This window comes from Neodiprion fabricii, chromosome 7, assembly GCF_021155785.1.
Source record: "Neodiprion fabricii isolate iyNeoFabr1 chromosome 7, iyNeoFabr1.1, whole genome shotgun sequence".
Classification (NCBI taxonomy): Eukaryota; Metazoa; Arthropoda; class Insecta; order Hymenoptera; family Diprionidae; genus Neodiprion; species Neodiprion fabricii.
Genome location: NC_060245.1, coordinates 13,553,406 through 13,570,227, shown reverse-complemented (window position 1 = coordinate 13,570,227; position 16,822 = coordinate 13,553,406). Strand labels below are relative to the sequence as shown.

Genomic DNA, 16,822 nt, shown 5'->3' with positions numbered 1-16,822 from the left:
CGATCGTTGAGGCGTTGTTGCGTAAGATTTTATTCAAATTTCATTCATTACATTTAACATGGATGGATGCATGGATGAGAACCAAGATTTGGATTTTATTCAAAAGCTTGGTATTTTGGGTTCCGAATCGAATCCATTTTGCAATTTCTGCCGGTGACGATTTTTCAGATAAAATCTTGAACGCCGTTTCCATAATTTGTATTAATTTCAAACACTTTTCGGAATCCATGTTTCTTCTTCTTCTTTCGATCACACACACTTGACAAAGATAGAGTTGCGAAGCTTCCTCTAGAATGATCGCTCTACGCTGACCCGGTCTCTTTTATGCTAATTGCGATGTCGCCATCCGGTCGATTAACGTAAAAGAATGTATTCGAAGTACGTGGAAAATATTATTTTTCGCCTGGGGCAAACTATTGGCTATATTCGCTCTGGGGGTAAACTATTAGCGTGAAAGTTTACGGATCGTCATCGGCATTCCCTGTCTATCTAATTGCGATGTCACCATCCGGCCGATTAACGTAAAAGAATGTATTCGAAGTACGTGGAAAATATTATTTTTCGCCTGGAGCAAACTATTGGCTATATATCAAAAAAAATCATGGCCGCCGTCAAAATGGCCGCCATCACAGAATCAAAATTGCCGCCATCAAAAATGGCCGCTGTCAAAAATGGCCGCCGTCAAAATGGCCGTCATCACAAAATCAAAATTGCCGCCATCGAAAAAATTAAAATGGCCGCCATCAAAAATGGCCACCGTCAAAATGGCCGCCATCACAAAATCAAAATTGTCGCCATCAAAAATGGCTGCCGTCAAAATGGCCGCCATCACAAAATCAAAATTGCCGCCATCGAAAAAATCAAAAATGGCCGCCATCAAAAATGGCCGCCATCACAAAATCAAAATTGCCGCCATCGAAAAAATCAAAATGGCCGCCATCAAAAAAATCAAAGATGGCTGCCGTCGAAATGACCGCTATTCTCAAAATGACCGCCGTGGGCACATCAGCCGGTAACGTCACATGGTTACGTCACCTGGTTATGTATTCGAAGTACGTGGAAAATATTATTTTTCGCCTGGGGCAAACTATAGGCGGACTGGTCGGCTTGGTCGGTAAAGAAGGTGTTTCTATCCAGAACCGGCCTTGCTTATCTACTATCGTTTCTTTTCTTTCGAATACATATTTAATTTATTTTATTCGTGTATTCTCCCAAATTCACTTAGTGAATTTGAATTGTTATACCATCAATCACATTTGTCCTTCCAAAACTCTAGGGTGAGCTGTTTCTTAAGAAGATTAGGATCAGTCACCCATCTATTTCCTTATTTCCTATGAAAAGGAGTCTGGTTTTATCCTGTTTGGTCCTGGAATTTTTGGTTCCCGTCTCGATGTTTTCACCCGAACCTGTTTCGTTTCGGCAATCCTTCAAGAAGAGGATTGGATTTCTTTCGACATCGATCTGGACCAATGCTGATAGCTTCTAATTCATGAAGTCACACAACACTCAATAACACCCACCTTTTTAAAAACAAGGCACATAAATTTTTGAAATTATTTAACGCTCAACTATCTGCTCAAGGTTTTTTGTGGTTTACCTTGAGACTGTGGGCAAATGCCAGATAGTAAAAAAGGGAGTCTTTAAATTTTTCGAGCCACAGCTCCAACTCACCTTTGAGCACTGACTGCTAGATCACTTTTATAATTGTTTCATCGTTCCCGAGTCGGGACGACTCTTTTCCTCGGAGGGGAGTAGTGTTACAAATGGTGAAATCACCCGTTTTGCCCCCTCTTTAATGATCTAGTAGTCATCATAGATAAAAGACGTTTATAAACCTCTTATGTCTTTCAAAAGAATAAGGTTGCTGCATCAACCAACATTATTGTAAAAACAGTCTTGTTTCAGACTTTAAACGAGAAACACATATTACGCAATTAAAGCATTTTCACAGCATTTTATTCACGCTTTTGATTTTGACTTGATAATTAAACTCGTGGATCCATATTTTACTTTCCGTAACCTCAAAGAACGTTACAGTATATTACAAGAGCTCAAAGATAGGAATAGGAGGGCAAATAATATTATAATGTTTGACATTCCTGAAGAGCCTGACCTACCTCTTCGAGATGCCACTCTTATCGTTGAACCACTAGATGTTTCCACGGCATCGCTCCGAGCAACCCGTCTTCGACCCAAGGCTCCCGGAGGCGGAATTCGTAAAACTCGCCCGCTGTTGGTTACTCTCAACTCTCGAGTTGATATACTTCACGTGCTCAAAAATAGATCTAAGCTCCGTTTGCGAGGTCGAGTCATCCACGTCAAGAGTGACCAAACAGCAACACAACGCGAACAGCTCACAGAGGCCAGGACCAAACTAGATTAATTAAAGAAGAATGGCGAAAGAGGCAAATGGACGATTAAGGGGGGAAATCCCTTTAGAATTTTCAAAAAATCGATTTTTTTTTTACATATTTCGAAAGTATAATACCCAAAGAATATACTGACCAAAGGAAAACCCGAAATAATCAATATTTGCGGAGTTATCGCATATAGTGTAGAGCGGAGCGACAGCGTGCGGTCAGGTAGCGAGTCGGGCGCTCGGACCGTTAGAGGCGGAGCAACCTTCACATCACAATGCTCCCTTATCTACCTTTTTTTTTTTGACCAGGCAGATGTTTCGAGAAATTTTATAAAGGGGACATTATAGATATATCTATATAGCGTGAAACGGTAGGTATACGGAACGATACGTTGCCCGAAAAACAGATTTAGTTTCGTTTGAAATTTTGTCACGAACGGCCGAGTTTACCAAAGTAAAATGCCAAACTATCCGAAAGGAACGCGAGGCAATATAGCCCGAAAATGTGCTTTTCGAGGAAGAAGAAGGTCTGCTGTACGTGCCTGGCATCGCTGATTAATCGGTAAGTCACTACAATCATTAGTTTTCACATGTTGAAACTTTAAACGCGATTATCTCGAAACAACATTTTCAAAAACTGCTCGTGTTGTAGCTCCAAAAGTTATCGACCGATTTCAATGAAGTTTTGGGAGATCACACTCAGTAATATTATCGGAAGGATGTACCTAAAGTTCGAAAGGTAGCGCGTAAATAAATACCTTTTTAGGGGTCAAGTATGTCGAAAAAAAGGTCGAAAATTCGACCCTCAGAATAAAAGGGCTCCCAAATTTTCAATTTTGCACTTTGTCATCATTTTTTAGGTACATCCTTCCCCTTAATATGTCAATAAACGAATAACACTAGTTAAATCTTTTTCAGATCAACAGCAAAAGAGTGACAACTGCAGCACTTTTCGATGTCACGGAAAACAGGCGTTCCAAGACCCTTAATAACGCCGCCATTTTGTGTATGACTGCAACAAAAAAAATCATTTCTCACCTTGAATGCTTCAATAAAATTATGTTAAAATTTGAAAATTATTAGATAATTTTTTTCCCTCTAAAAAAATGATCGAAAAATACCTATTTTTCACGCTTCCAAAGGGATTTCTGCCCTTAACTTTCAAGGGGGCATACCCACTGTGGTTCCAAAATCGGCCTCGACTTCAAAAAACTGACACCCGAGAGTATTATCCGGCTATATTATCAAAACGTTCGCGGTTTAAGAACTAAGCTGCTTAATGTGAGCTCATCTCTCGGATCATGGTCGGATACTCATGATGTTTTTGTTTTGATGGAAACATGTTTGGATAATAGCATACATGGCGCTGAACTTGGCTTCATTGGATTTAACGTATTCAGGTGTGACAGGAGTGAAAATACGAGCTCTTGTACCAGGGGAGGAGGGGTGCTCATTGCAGTTACCGATACATTAAGTAGTCGTATTATTCCCTCTCCCAACGAAGCCATCGAACAAATCTTTGTTTGTGTAACCGTTGCGGGCCGTGCCACTGTAGTTGGAGGAATATATTTACCACCTTTATCGGCCCGGTTAAAATCAAAGCTGAACAATTTACATATTGCTGGCTGGGTCGAGTGCACACACTTCCTCTGCTCGAAACGGTGACGCCTGTTTGCCCTCTCTCTATGTTACAAATGCTATCTTTAGTTCCTAGTCCTCGATCTTGTAATTTTAGCCTAATTGTCGTTAGGCCGCGCGAGCTAAGGCGTTGCTGACTAAGCTGTTGGTTTTTGTGAGGCAGGTTGTATTTACCAGCCCGTAATTGGGGTTACTCCCCGTTTGTATCAAATAAATAATATAAAATAAAATAAAATTAAACTAAATCTCCACGAGCATGATGATAATTATACAGCGCTGACTAGACACGCAATAGATTTTGATTATACTTTTAATTATGCTTAAGCCAGCATTTAAGATGTTGAACCCTTTTATTACAAAAGGTTGTTGTTAGAAATGTGCAACATTGTTGCACATCCCAACGCGGTCAATCGAAGACAAGATATTGAACATCTCAGCGCTATTTACACCTCTGTGATACATCAACCATAACTATTGATTACCGACTGAGCTTGCTCTAGATTTTACCTTCCTAACACATTCTCACATCTTTTTAACCCTTTGGCTCATCGTCTGTGCTCCTTCTAATGACTGAATTCGTTCATCTTCCACTGCACTCTGGACGACTTGCATGTTCAAAATACAGATAGGTTCAAAAATGTCGTTTTCGTGATTTTATTCAATTTTACTAACCAAGATGAATCCTTGGAAGTTTCGCATCGCAGTTCATGTTTTTTAAAAAACAGTACAATTTGAGTTTTGTTGCGTATTCTACCGTTTATTTATTACTTCTAGGTGACTATTTCTTCGAAATTGAGAGTTCCATGTCATCATCAGGTAATTCTCTTTTAATTATATCAGCACAATTAGCCTTGCTTATCACATAAGCCTCTCACATATTATTTTCAATAACTAACTTGTGTTACATAATTTTCTGTTCGTGACAGATGTTCCTAGATATAATTGTTGTGAGGAGGGCCCCCATCCAGGCTGAAACGTTGACAAAAAAACTGTTTTGTACTGACCTTCATATTCAAGAATAATATTTAGTCAACAGCTACCGAGGTCAGGAAACCATTATTCAAAACAACTTTGTGTTTGTTTCTCTACTTCGTGGTATCAAGCTAACATTGCCCGTTACTGAAAGTGTCCGCTTTAGAGAGGTTTTGAGATTTCAGCTATATATATTGTGACGTGGTATTTCGTACCCCGTCACTTTGTTTAATTATCGCATTCCCCTAGGTGCAGATATCGCTAAAAATAACGAAAGCACGTCTGAGGCCAATACTCCAAAAATGAACGACTAATTATCTTCAAGTTGATTTCTCTTTACTAAGCTAATTGTATGCTATTTTCTAATTCTGTAATGCTCTTCGAGAACCATCCGCGAGACCTTCACGTCAAGATACCAGGACACTGCCTGACAGGGGTCACGTACCAGCTCAACATCAACACCATCGACTACAGACGAACGAATACCGCTGAAACCACTCCCGATGGATGCCTATCTAGTTGTCGAAAAGGGTCGTGCGTGATGCACAAACAGCACCTCCAACTATTTGAGACTTATCGGCCAGGAGCCGAACCACGAACGAATGCTTCTACCGCTCGGATGCATCGTCAGGCGGCGTACAGGGCTGTGCGTCAAAAACACAACGAAGCCTCCCGTCGACGATACTTATCAGCCTGGAGCTGAACCGACCCTAACATCTACTAAGTCGTTGACTATCCAATAGAAGACGGTTTTCTCTTCACGAGTCGTCTTATCGAAGGACTGCGGCGTGGAATAGGCTAGTGATATGCTGACCACGTGGATCTGGTGGATCTAGTGTGGGGATCCGGGTTGAGGGCCATCACCACCAGATCGTTCCGGCATGAGGGCTTCGATGAGCGAGGGCCGGGATGCAGCGCCGACGAAATAGCTACAACGGGGAGTACCAGTAAAGCAAGGAGTGAGTTACAGTCTGTCGCAAGTCCAGGAGACCGGTGACGTAATATTGCCGCACACCTCAATATCGCAATACCTGAGCAGTACGACCCCCCCCCTTCTCACCAACGATACCGCATAGCTGCAGGAAAACATCTCTAACCACCTTCCGACGTCCTGATACCTCGATACCTGTCGTCGAGGGAAAAGAACATCAAGCGGCGAGGGATTATCGCCGCCTATCCGTGGACCAGGCCACGCGACCTGCTGGTCCAATTAAGATACCGCAAATTTTGGGAAGAATCACGTGACAGCAGCTCGACGAAAATCAGGATCATCGCTCATCTCATCACTCTACGTTCAGTTACTGACACTAACAGTCGTGCTATCGTAATCTTCTGTGTCTTATCGCTACCAAAGTTCGCTATTGTACCTTATCGCATTCTCTATACCAGTTTCTATCTCCTTTCACGTAAGTGAGGCTCCTTTTCTATTTTGTGAACCCACGAGATTACTTGCAATATATCGTACCTTTACCTTTACCTCTTTCTCTCTTTACCTTGCAGTTGGTCTGCTTGAGCCAATTGGGCTCGTATCTTTTCTCTTTACCTTGCAGTTGGTCTGCTTGATCCACCTGGGCTCGTACCTTATTCTCTCTTATCTCTTATCTTGTCCCTTTCTCTGCCTTATTGCAAGTAACTTCGCGACTAGTTGACTATTACTTACGCATTGTAGTGACTGTCGCTTTATCTTATTATCTTTCTCTTCTAGAATATTTGAATGTCTAATATTGCTGTCTAGCAGCGCGTTCCGTTGAAGGATCAATTTTTATCTTAGCTACTGAGCATTGCTATTTTGTTATATTTTCTCTGATTAGTTTCTATCTGTCTCTTTACCTATTATCGTTGATTATCGTATCTTAGTTAGAGTACCGCGGGAGCGATCTTATATCGCTGCGCGGTCCCGCTCGTCATTCATTTGACATGGGAGTATTGTGCCGTATCGCATAACATCTTTTTCATTATTTTCTTCGCTAATATCGCTGATCGTAGTTGTCCGTCGTCTATTTGGTTTGCCGTACGTTGCATATTAATTATCTTGAATATTGTTTGTCTTATCTTGAATTGCCTTTTATCGTACCGAAAACTATCTCTCTTTCTCTCGCACTTACCGCAAACTATAGACTACGTATTATCTGTTATTCTCTATATTTTATGATAATTTTCTATTTGACCTGTCGCTTGAATTTACCTTGTAATTCATAATTCCCTGTCTGCCTATTTCTGATTATTCTGGTAATGTGATAACGATTACAATTATTGTATTTCGCATGTGCTTATAATCGCTTCTCTTATTTTATGATTTATTTGCTTACCGCTTAATTTAAGTACAGTATATCTTTTCTGTTCTGCCTATCTATCTTAAAACCGTGTTACTCATTACCTTTAATACCGCGAGCTTGCGCATATTTCCCGCTTATTCGGAAAACGTTCCGTTAATTGTCAACTCTCTCGCTCAACCTTTCTCTGGCTGTAACTATTGTTAATTATCGCATTTATCGTACTTGTATCGCCAACTCTTCAGCTACTTGCTTGTCAGTAAACTTATCGCTTCTTGTTTAATATATTTGATATTATTCCTGCTTCACCTGTTTCTTATTTTATCTATTGGATTCGACTCCGCCCCTCTACCATTATCTTGTCTCTCTGAGCGAACTGTGCAAAACCGTCGTAGAACCTGACCTTACCTTTATCTATTACCTTCACCTTTACCTTTGTCTTTTTCTCTAATTATCTATTTTTGACGCATGTGCGTCTGGCGCCCAACAATCGTATCTTTCTCCCTTAGTATCTCTCTCTATCTAGTTATTTAGGTTAGCGACTGCGCCGTAGGGTAACCAATTAACGTTATATCGTTCTTACCCTGAAATATATAAAAATATTGGTTAAAATATATATATATGTCGGGGAAAGTGGCCCAGGGGTGTCCATAGTTACTCTTGCTGGAACCTTGTTTATACTTAATCTAATCAATCCAATCACTAATAATAATAACATAAATAATAGTCTTGCATCACAAACAATGTCTCTATCTCCAATACAGTCTATTTCTATTCCACTTACGATTAAGTATCGCGTACTAGAAAATGCGACAACGAATCCACCCTGCCTCTAGAATTCTCTTAATATGCCTTTGCATTGCTTTACCGAACTCTAGCTCTGTTACAAACCAACTGCCACCCAGGCAGCACATTCATATCCCAGTAACGGAACAAATACTTGAATCTTGTTCCTTCCAACATTACAGCTACATCACATGTGCCCTACATATACCATACATTTGCTGTATTATGTCTGCCACAAAACATTATGGTAGCTATATAACAGGCACAGAACAGAGGTGCGTATCAATGATATCACAGGTATGGATGAGATTCATATCCTTGCAACTCCGTTATGTATCATTTATGTTCTCATTTTTTACATCCAGCGCATAGCAGTTATATTTTGCAGTGACAGATAAAATTCCTATCTGTCACGTAATACTTCTAAATCAGAGCGATTGAATAAACGTACTTAATACATATCTGTCACTCCGTGTAACAGCAGACGATTCACTTTATGTGCACGTACACATGTGCACGCTGCTAAAAAAAGCACACAAATACCAGGATGTATAAGAGAAATATTGTTTATTACCACCCAGAATTTTGAAATAGAATGCGTCATAAAAGTAACCAGCTTAAAATGACAAAGCATAACAAAGATACTAGAATATCGAAATTCAACATATAGTGTCATACTAGTAACAATAGGTAAACGGGTATACATTGCCGTTACACGCATTTTGCTTAATATACAGGTGATAGCATATCAAAATTCAACGTGTTACAGTAAGAAATAAATACACGCTACTTAATATGGTTCTTTGAGTGTTAAAAAACTTACCTAGAGTTCTCTTCTAACGCTAATCGGGATGGAATGAGTGAGTGCGACGGTGAAAGAATAAAACATCAATTTTGCGGGACAAGAAAAGGATGCTTGCTTCGGAATAATTTCCCTCATGAGACAGATGGAAAATCCGGAGCAAGTCAAATATTCATTCAACACAAATCAAATTGACAAGATACAAAGCAATGATTTTCTGGCGCGTTTTTTCTCAACTAAATTGAATGATCTTTCAATAATATTAAATTAGCTTACCAAGTACGGATTTAAATAAATAAAACGCCGCAACTTCCGACGGTCACGTGGAAGCGGGGCAACGGGGAGCGTCCAAGATGGCCCACAGCCGTGCAAACAGCTTTGACGTCTCGGGGATCTAACGCTGAGATGCTCGGGCAACAGATCTGTCGCCGCGTCGACGCTCGCCCCGGGAACGGGCACCTTCGATTACCGGAGGATGAACCGCGTCGCTACAAACCAAACCTAGACACGCGCGAACCTTGATACTACGCGGAACGAAAAAGATCATGCAATCACAACGCACAAACAGAAAGAAAGGCTTCACAACACGTCCTACCCATTCAAGCGCTCGATCCTAACCAGGGGGAGTTCACTCTTTACCCAGACTCCAAGCAATTTTGGCAGGCTGCAGGAGTAAGGCGCGACAAGTTACGAAAACAAAATTGTACTAGAAGTGAATATTTTAGAGTGGTAGAACTGCTAATAATAATAATGTGCACATGTGCAGCCGGAAAATAATATTCCGCCATTCTTGTATCCTATGTTACTGCGATTACATGTGTAAACATTGGTTATCTTGAATTTTTTTGTGATTTCGAGCATTATTTGTCATTTACTATTTATTATTGATTTGTTATTTTTATTTAAAATTATTTATTTTTGGAGCTGACTTTTATTGCTATTTAACTATTTATAACTGCAATTTTGAAAATCATATTCTCTTTCATTTAAACTTCTGCGCTTAAATTTTCTCCAATCACATTACTCGGTAGAGGGCGCTCTTAACATCCTAAGTAATGCTGACATGTTACTATACTCTAGCAAGAAATAACTATAGAAATATAGTAACTGCGAATTTTTCAATATTGTGTTGGTACAGTGTACTCCTGCAGCCTGCCAAAATTCGGTCCCATCTAAAAGCATTGAGTGAACTCCCCCTGATCCTAACTAACTCACGCTATACCCCCACTAAGCACAGCAACCGCCGCCACGCGGTCGGGAACCCTCAACGTCGCGGGGCCTGAGCGGGTGATGCGAATAAAATTGATGATTCTTTGTTTGATTGGCTTTTGATGGCTGTAAATACTTGTCAAAAAAGTGACTCTACGAAAATTTGAGCTTGAAGAAAAATTTTTTAGAGTGCCTTCGAATGGAATATCTTTTTTCTTGTCTATATATGTATAAATTGGGTGGCAGATTTTTCTCACGTAAACATAATTATGTGATAAGACTATCGATTCCTTGAAACACACAAAAAAGGAACCATTCGAATATATGAAGTACGTTAACAATGGTCTATAATTGTTACATAAAAATAATTATGTAACGAAGATACAAATACTTTAAAACACAGTATAATGAGCTCCTTGACACATATCTGTGACGTTAACGACAATATATTTTATTTTTGTATACGTTATTATGTAACAGATATATCAATTCCTTGGACCACACAAAGACGAATGCTTTAAGACACAAATGTTACGTCAGATCTGTTCTGTGAATTTAACATAGCATTTTCACGTAGCGGTTACATTACACTAACGTCAACGTGCCTTAAAGGGTACATACAACATATCAGTTATGTACCTAACCAGATATATCATTGACCTTTTCATTGAGATCTAGCAGCTACATAAACAAAGCAAGTGTGCTGCCTGGGCACTTAAGAAACAGCATCTTCTAGGGCTGTGGCTACGTTCGAAAAATGGCTCTGCCTCTCAGAGTCTTCGCTTCGCACCCTCCTTCACGTCACTCATCAGGCTAAAGGTCTATGACTAATCTAAATACTAACAAATACACTTAGACTGAATATGAACCAAATATTCTTCAATATGAACAAGCATCACAGCATGAGAAAGCGCGACCAGAATATCGTGCACCGACATATACATATCATACATCAAATAAAACATAAATATATTACTTTCAGACAAAAAGGTCCTTCCTTTAATTTTTATTACGAACGGTATTAACTGCGGGCATTTATACTTACATATAAACGTGATTTTATATCCTTACTCTTGTTACGAAATTCAAAATTGGTGTTTGAGTTTTCGACTTCTTCGCTACGTTGATTCCAATACGCATTTGAATGTTGTTTGACCTGACTCTAACTATCAGTAACCACCATACTACAATCATAGCCAATATTATGTAATAGTTATTATTCGCACGAGTGTGATGAAAAATTGATGGGATGAGTGTTTATCTAACCTGATATTCATTTATTTCATACAATAGTACCACCCATCGTGCTTCCTGCGCTGCAAAACCTCTGCGATGCACTTGGTCATCACGTGACAACCACGGCATGGGATCAACTGTTCAGAAGTGCATATACATCTGCATTTAACTGTCAATCTTCATCATTATCAACTGAGGTAAGTGAATACCAATATGAAATATTTTAAGATAAGACTGTGACACGTTTTCAGTCATAAATGTTTGAATTATTAATTTAAAGAATACTTGCTTTCTCAATATTTGGTACTATGCATTACTTTGTTGTTGAAAAATGATATTTGCTTCACGTTATTCTTCCACTACTGAGATTATCTCATTCACATGCGCTGTGTTGCCAGCTGCCTCCTAACGATTCAATAATCACAACCTGTCCACCAATTTGTTCAGATCATACAAATATGGAGTGGAATTCCTCAAGTGTACCAACCCCAAAAGAAAGGTCCTCTGATCGGGCTAAAAATTGGTCTAATTGTTGTACTATTGAGTGGTACTACTCACATCAAAAATGATTCATTTCGACACATATAGACTGAGATGGAGGGGGTACAATTTTCGGACTTGTATTTCAAAGGTTTATCTTCAAACGCTTGTCAACTTTTTCCCGATGCAATAAACAAAATTTCACCTTAAGCGTTTTAATCAATGTTCTTCTTTTGATATTCAGTAAATCATAAATATTCTGTGAAAAAAGTTTCTTTGACGTCCAATTTGGAAATTCAAAAATTAATTTCAATTTTTATTCAAATGTTCATGGACGTCGTTTATTCCCGAGCGGTAAAGGCAGGAGCACAAACTTTTCGGTATCCAATGTTCGGCTGTTGGAACACGTACGGGCTTTGCGACACTCACGCATGGCGCCGACCAATGCCACGCCAGACTCTGCTTCGCGGATTAACGCGTCCCCCGAGTCCGACTGATCTGATGTCGGATTGCGCGCGTAACAGTTCCGTCCGATTTCACCCCGTCGCGTCGCGTTGCCACATGTACGTACACGCGAGCGACATTCGCAAGACTGGCTGAACAGCAAATTGTAAACAAATACAAAAAAGACAAGATCAGGGAAAAGTGCACGAGCTGATACAAAGAGGTGTCGGACGTGACTGCAGAAAACAAAAGTAAGTAACAAAATAAAAATGAAATATTGCATATTGCAAAAATACAAAAGTACGCAAACACAACCTCAAATTAATTTCGTGCGTCCAAGTTGATCCGGATGTAAATAATTTTTCTGAGTAGCGTATCCTGCTGAAAGAATATTTGTGAGTATTTTAAAATACATTACCAAAACACTTGGAGAGTAAGTGTAAAGAGTTTGTTAACCTCTGAGTAATTTTGATTGTGTTGACAAGTTTGATTCTCTTGAAGAATCACCTTACACGAAGTGATATATGAAAAGGTTATAGCAACTACAATGAATTCTCCTTGCGATGTCTGCAAAGACTCCATCCGGATCGTAATATAATGTGGACAGCAACATGAGACATATTGCGTCGACATACTAAAAAGAAACACACAAGAACAGTTGAACGTTCCTGGTTCAACCATTATATTTTCAATAATTTTATTTTTTTTACATTGCATAATACACTGCTATTACATGAATTAATCTAGAATGCAAAAATCAATTAGGCAAGCTTTATGGAGTGGCCATTGTAATTTTATCTTATTCTATTTATTATACCTTCCAGAGAACTACATATCAATAATTTCTGATACTTGCCATCATGGATGATGACCTGCTACTAGTAATGATGTGAATGATAATGTATGTTATCGTGCGTCGAAGGAGACGAAATGTTAGATAAAAAAAACCGACGTTGGTGGGTCAGGCCGGTGAACCAGAATAGACAAGCTAAGGCGATTTCACCAATCTATCCAAGAACTGAAGAATGACAACATCCTGTTTCACCGCTGCACAAGGATGGACATACAAACATTTGAAGATCTGTTGAATCTAGTTAGACCATCTCTAGAGCGGCATCATTCAAGAGCGCTGTCAGCCGAACTACGTCTGTCGCTAATCTGAAGGTACGTTTAATACGAGCAGTAAATAAGATTTAAATTTTTGAAGAATCTAAAACCCAAGCTACATCTAACCAAATGTGATAGAGCTGGAACATTTGTCATAAAATGTAACAGTTTTATATCCTCTTGTAGGAACATGCCGGGGATCATTTAAATAAGTACGAAATTCATCGTGTAGCATAGCCTGCCTTGCGCGCTTGGCTCGCTTATCGGCAGCAGTGCTCAAATTATGCGATTATATGCACTTCATATGCACTGTCGCTGAGCCCGGTGAGAGACCGAGTGGTCGGAGAACGCAAAACTAAGATTTATGAAAGGGTTATTAGACGAATTAGAAATAAGAGTAGCTCATGAGAATCCACAAACCCTACAAATGGCTATAGACACGGCCACCAAGACTGAAAAACTATTATCAGATATACTTAAATTAGCCTCATACCGTGAAACTAACTACGAAACACAAAACCATATAAAATGTAGTATATGTAAATTAACCGATCACATCGATAAATATTGTCCTGAACAACCTTCCGTATTAGTAGTGTGTTGATACTGCAAGAAGGCTGGTCATAGTATAGAAGAGTGCAGAACGAGGCAGCGCAACAACACAACTTGCACGCAATTTGGTCGCAAAAGCCACTCAAACGATAAGTGCCACTCAAATCGGTCCCAATATCCCCAGAATCCGAAAAGCCACCAAGATTTAAGAGTTTTCCAAAATAACACTAATTGTCAACAATAGAACAATCCCAACACCCAATATCGAGCAAGAGACCCGACAAACCAACCTTTAGACCAGACGCGAAGACATGATCAAAGAGTACCACGAGTCACTGATCGGAGAACACCAAGGCGTTACGAAAATTTTCAATAAAATAAGAGAAAAATATTTTTGGCCAAATATGAAAAAGCAAATTCAAAATATCATCAGATCTTGCGGCAGTTGCCAGAGGAAAAAACTAGTCAGGATCAAAAAAAAAATTACCCATGGCAATCACTGACACGCCCGCAGAGGCCTTTGACAAAGTAGCCCTAGATTTAGCTGGTCCACTCCCTGTTACGAAATCGAATAACCGCTACCTTTTGACGATCCAGTGCAATCTGACCAAGCTCTTAGACGCCATTCCAATTTCCGATGCTACGGCAAAGACGATAGGGACAGTATTCGCTGAAGAATACATCACGCTCTATGGATCTCCGCGAACTATACTCACTGACCAGGGACGAAACTTCATGAGTACCGCTCTCAAAAAAATATGCAGGCTCTTCAAAATTAAACAACTACGAACAACCGCCTACAGACCGCAATCAAACGGCTCATTAGAAAGAAGTCACCTTGTAATTACCGAATACATCAAACATTACACCAACGCAGGTAAAGATTGGGATGAATTCATACGTTTCGCCATTTTCTGCTATAATATAGCGAAACACGACAGTACACATTATTCACCTCACCAGCTGATCTTCGGCTCGGAAGCTAAACTACCGACAGATGCGATACTAAGCAACACATCCACGCATACATACGATACATTCCTCCTCGGTCTAATAGCGAATCTCACAGCATCCGTAAACGCGCCCCGTTGAACCTGAAACAAGCTAAACAGAAAAGTAAAGAAAACTACAACAGAACGATTAACCCACAACGATTTGAAGTAGGAAAAACTGTCTACCTATTGAACGAAACAAGGTCAAAATTCCAAGATCATTATAAGGGCCCGAATGTAATCAAACGAATAATAGATGACGTTAATGCCGAAATATACCTCACGCTAAACAAAACTAAAATAGTTCGTTTTAAACTAAATTTTAAACTAAACATCGCACATACATAGTAAAATCCCACAGTAACCCCTTCAATAGCAAACAGTACAACCGCCAATAACAAGACGCGATTTGCTCAGTAATCAAGCTTTTGCAAACTCAGTAGAATATGTATATCATTACAGGGCCAGTGCGTAAATCACCGACCACGATGAAATACCGTACACAATACAACAACTTGACGTTAATCCCGGCATCCACTTTGAACAAATAAAAAATTTACGGACATTCAACGAAGAATGGACGCTGATCAACTATGTGGATCTTGGTAACATGTTATCCCAGTTATCAAAAATTACAGACTATTTGAACAAAATACGCGAACAATGTACTACCTTAGCAAGTAGATGCGATACGAGTGACCACATAGAATTGTTAGCCAACAGAATAAGTACAATTAAAGAACACCAGAAGCAAATAAAATCATTGATTGGTCATCGCACAGTTAACAAAGCGCATTGGGAGCTGTCCACGTTAGCTACGCGCCGCGACAAAAGAGGAGCCTTAAACCTTGTGGGAAGCCTCTCCAAATCCCTTTTTCGAACACTAGATGTAGAAGACGGTGAATACTTGAACCAACAGATAGATAATCTATACAACGATACAAACCATCCAGCAATCCCGTTAAACAAACAAACAAATATAGTGCAATCGACACTGGGTGCATATCGTTACGAACTAGATAACGTTGCATCCCACAACGAATCACAAGACCGCATGTTAGCAACCCTAAACAACCAAGTGACTATCTCGGGAAGATTCATGTCCACAAGCAAGACTACAATCTCACTTATTAGACACCTCATTGACCTAGACAGATACATGAATAATTACGAACTTGATTTTAACAACCTAATAGACGCGATCCTCTTTGCACCACAAGGAATAATACATTCAAAAATTTTATCTCCAGAACAAATGATTTCGAGCATCCAACACATTCAATTGCTGAAACCTCTTCATGAAGTTTCCGTTCCCATAGACGCCGCATACGCTGAAGAGTTAGTCCGAATATCGAAAGTAGAAATCGCATATTTTGAGCCGCGATTGATTTACGTCATCTCAATACCCATATTAAATAGAGATACTTTCAATTTATACCACTTGCTACCCATACCAGTTAGACAATCTTACGACAAGATTTCCAACAAGTTCGCATACATTCAACCCAGTGCTGACTATATAGCAATAACACTAAACAGAGCGTCATACTTCCAGCTATCCGAACCGAAAATCAACAAATGTATCCTAACGTAAAACAGATACATTTTCAAAGTCAACCACTATTCCACAGCGGAATCCACAAGCTATGCGAAGTCGACTTGTTTCTCCACTCCTCACAATCAGTAACAAAAAATTGCGACGTTAGACTAACATCTTTCGAAGGCACATATTGGACGGAACTTTCCGTCACCAACGCTTGGATATTTTCCTCAGCAAAACCAGAAACCGTACACATATTATGTCCGAACGACCACACCTCGCGAATCGCCATTCCAGGAGCCGGAATATTACGACTAAATAACAAGTGCACCGATCACACAGGTGAGGTAACACTCTCCACAACTAGGTATTCGACCTCATCTGAAACCCGCTCATACATCCCGAACTTCACCCTCGATCTGGACCGGGTAT

The 16,822-nt window shown here is 39.7% G+C and overlaps 1 protein-coding gene across 1 annotated transcript in view; it reads left to right on the top strand.

Moving 5' to 3' along the window:
• LOC124187041 overlaps positions 1-16,822 on the top strand; it is a 277,057-nt gene that overhangs the window by 232,499 nt on the left and 27,736 nt on the right. The window contains exon 5 of the mRNA XM_046579287.1: positions 11,333-11,472. Coding sequence (XP_046435243.1) covers positions 11,333-11,472 — 140 coding nt within the window. The remainder of the gene's footprint in view (positions 1-11,332; positions 11,473-16,822) is intronic.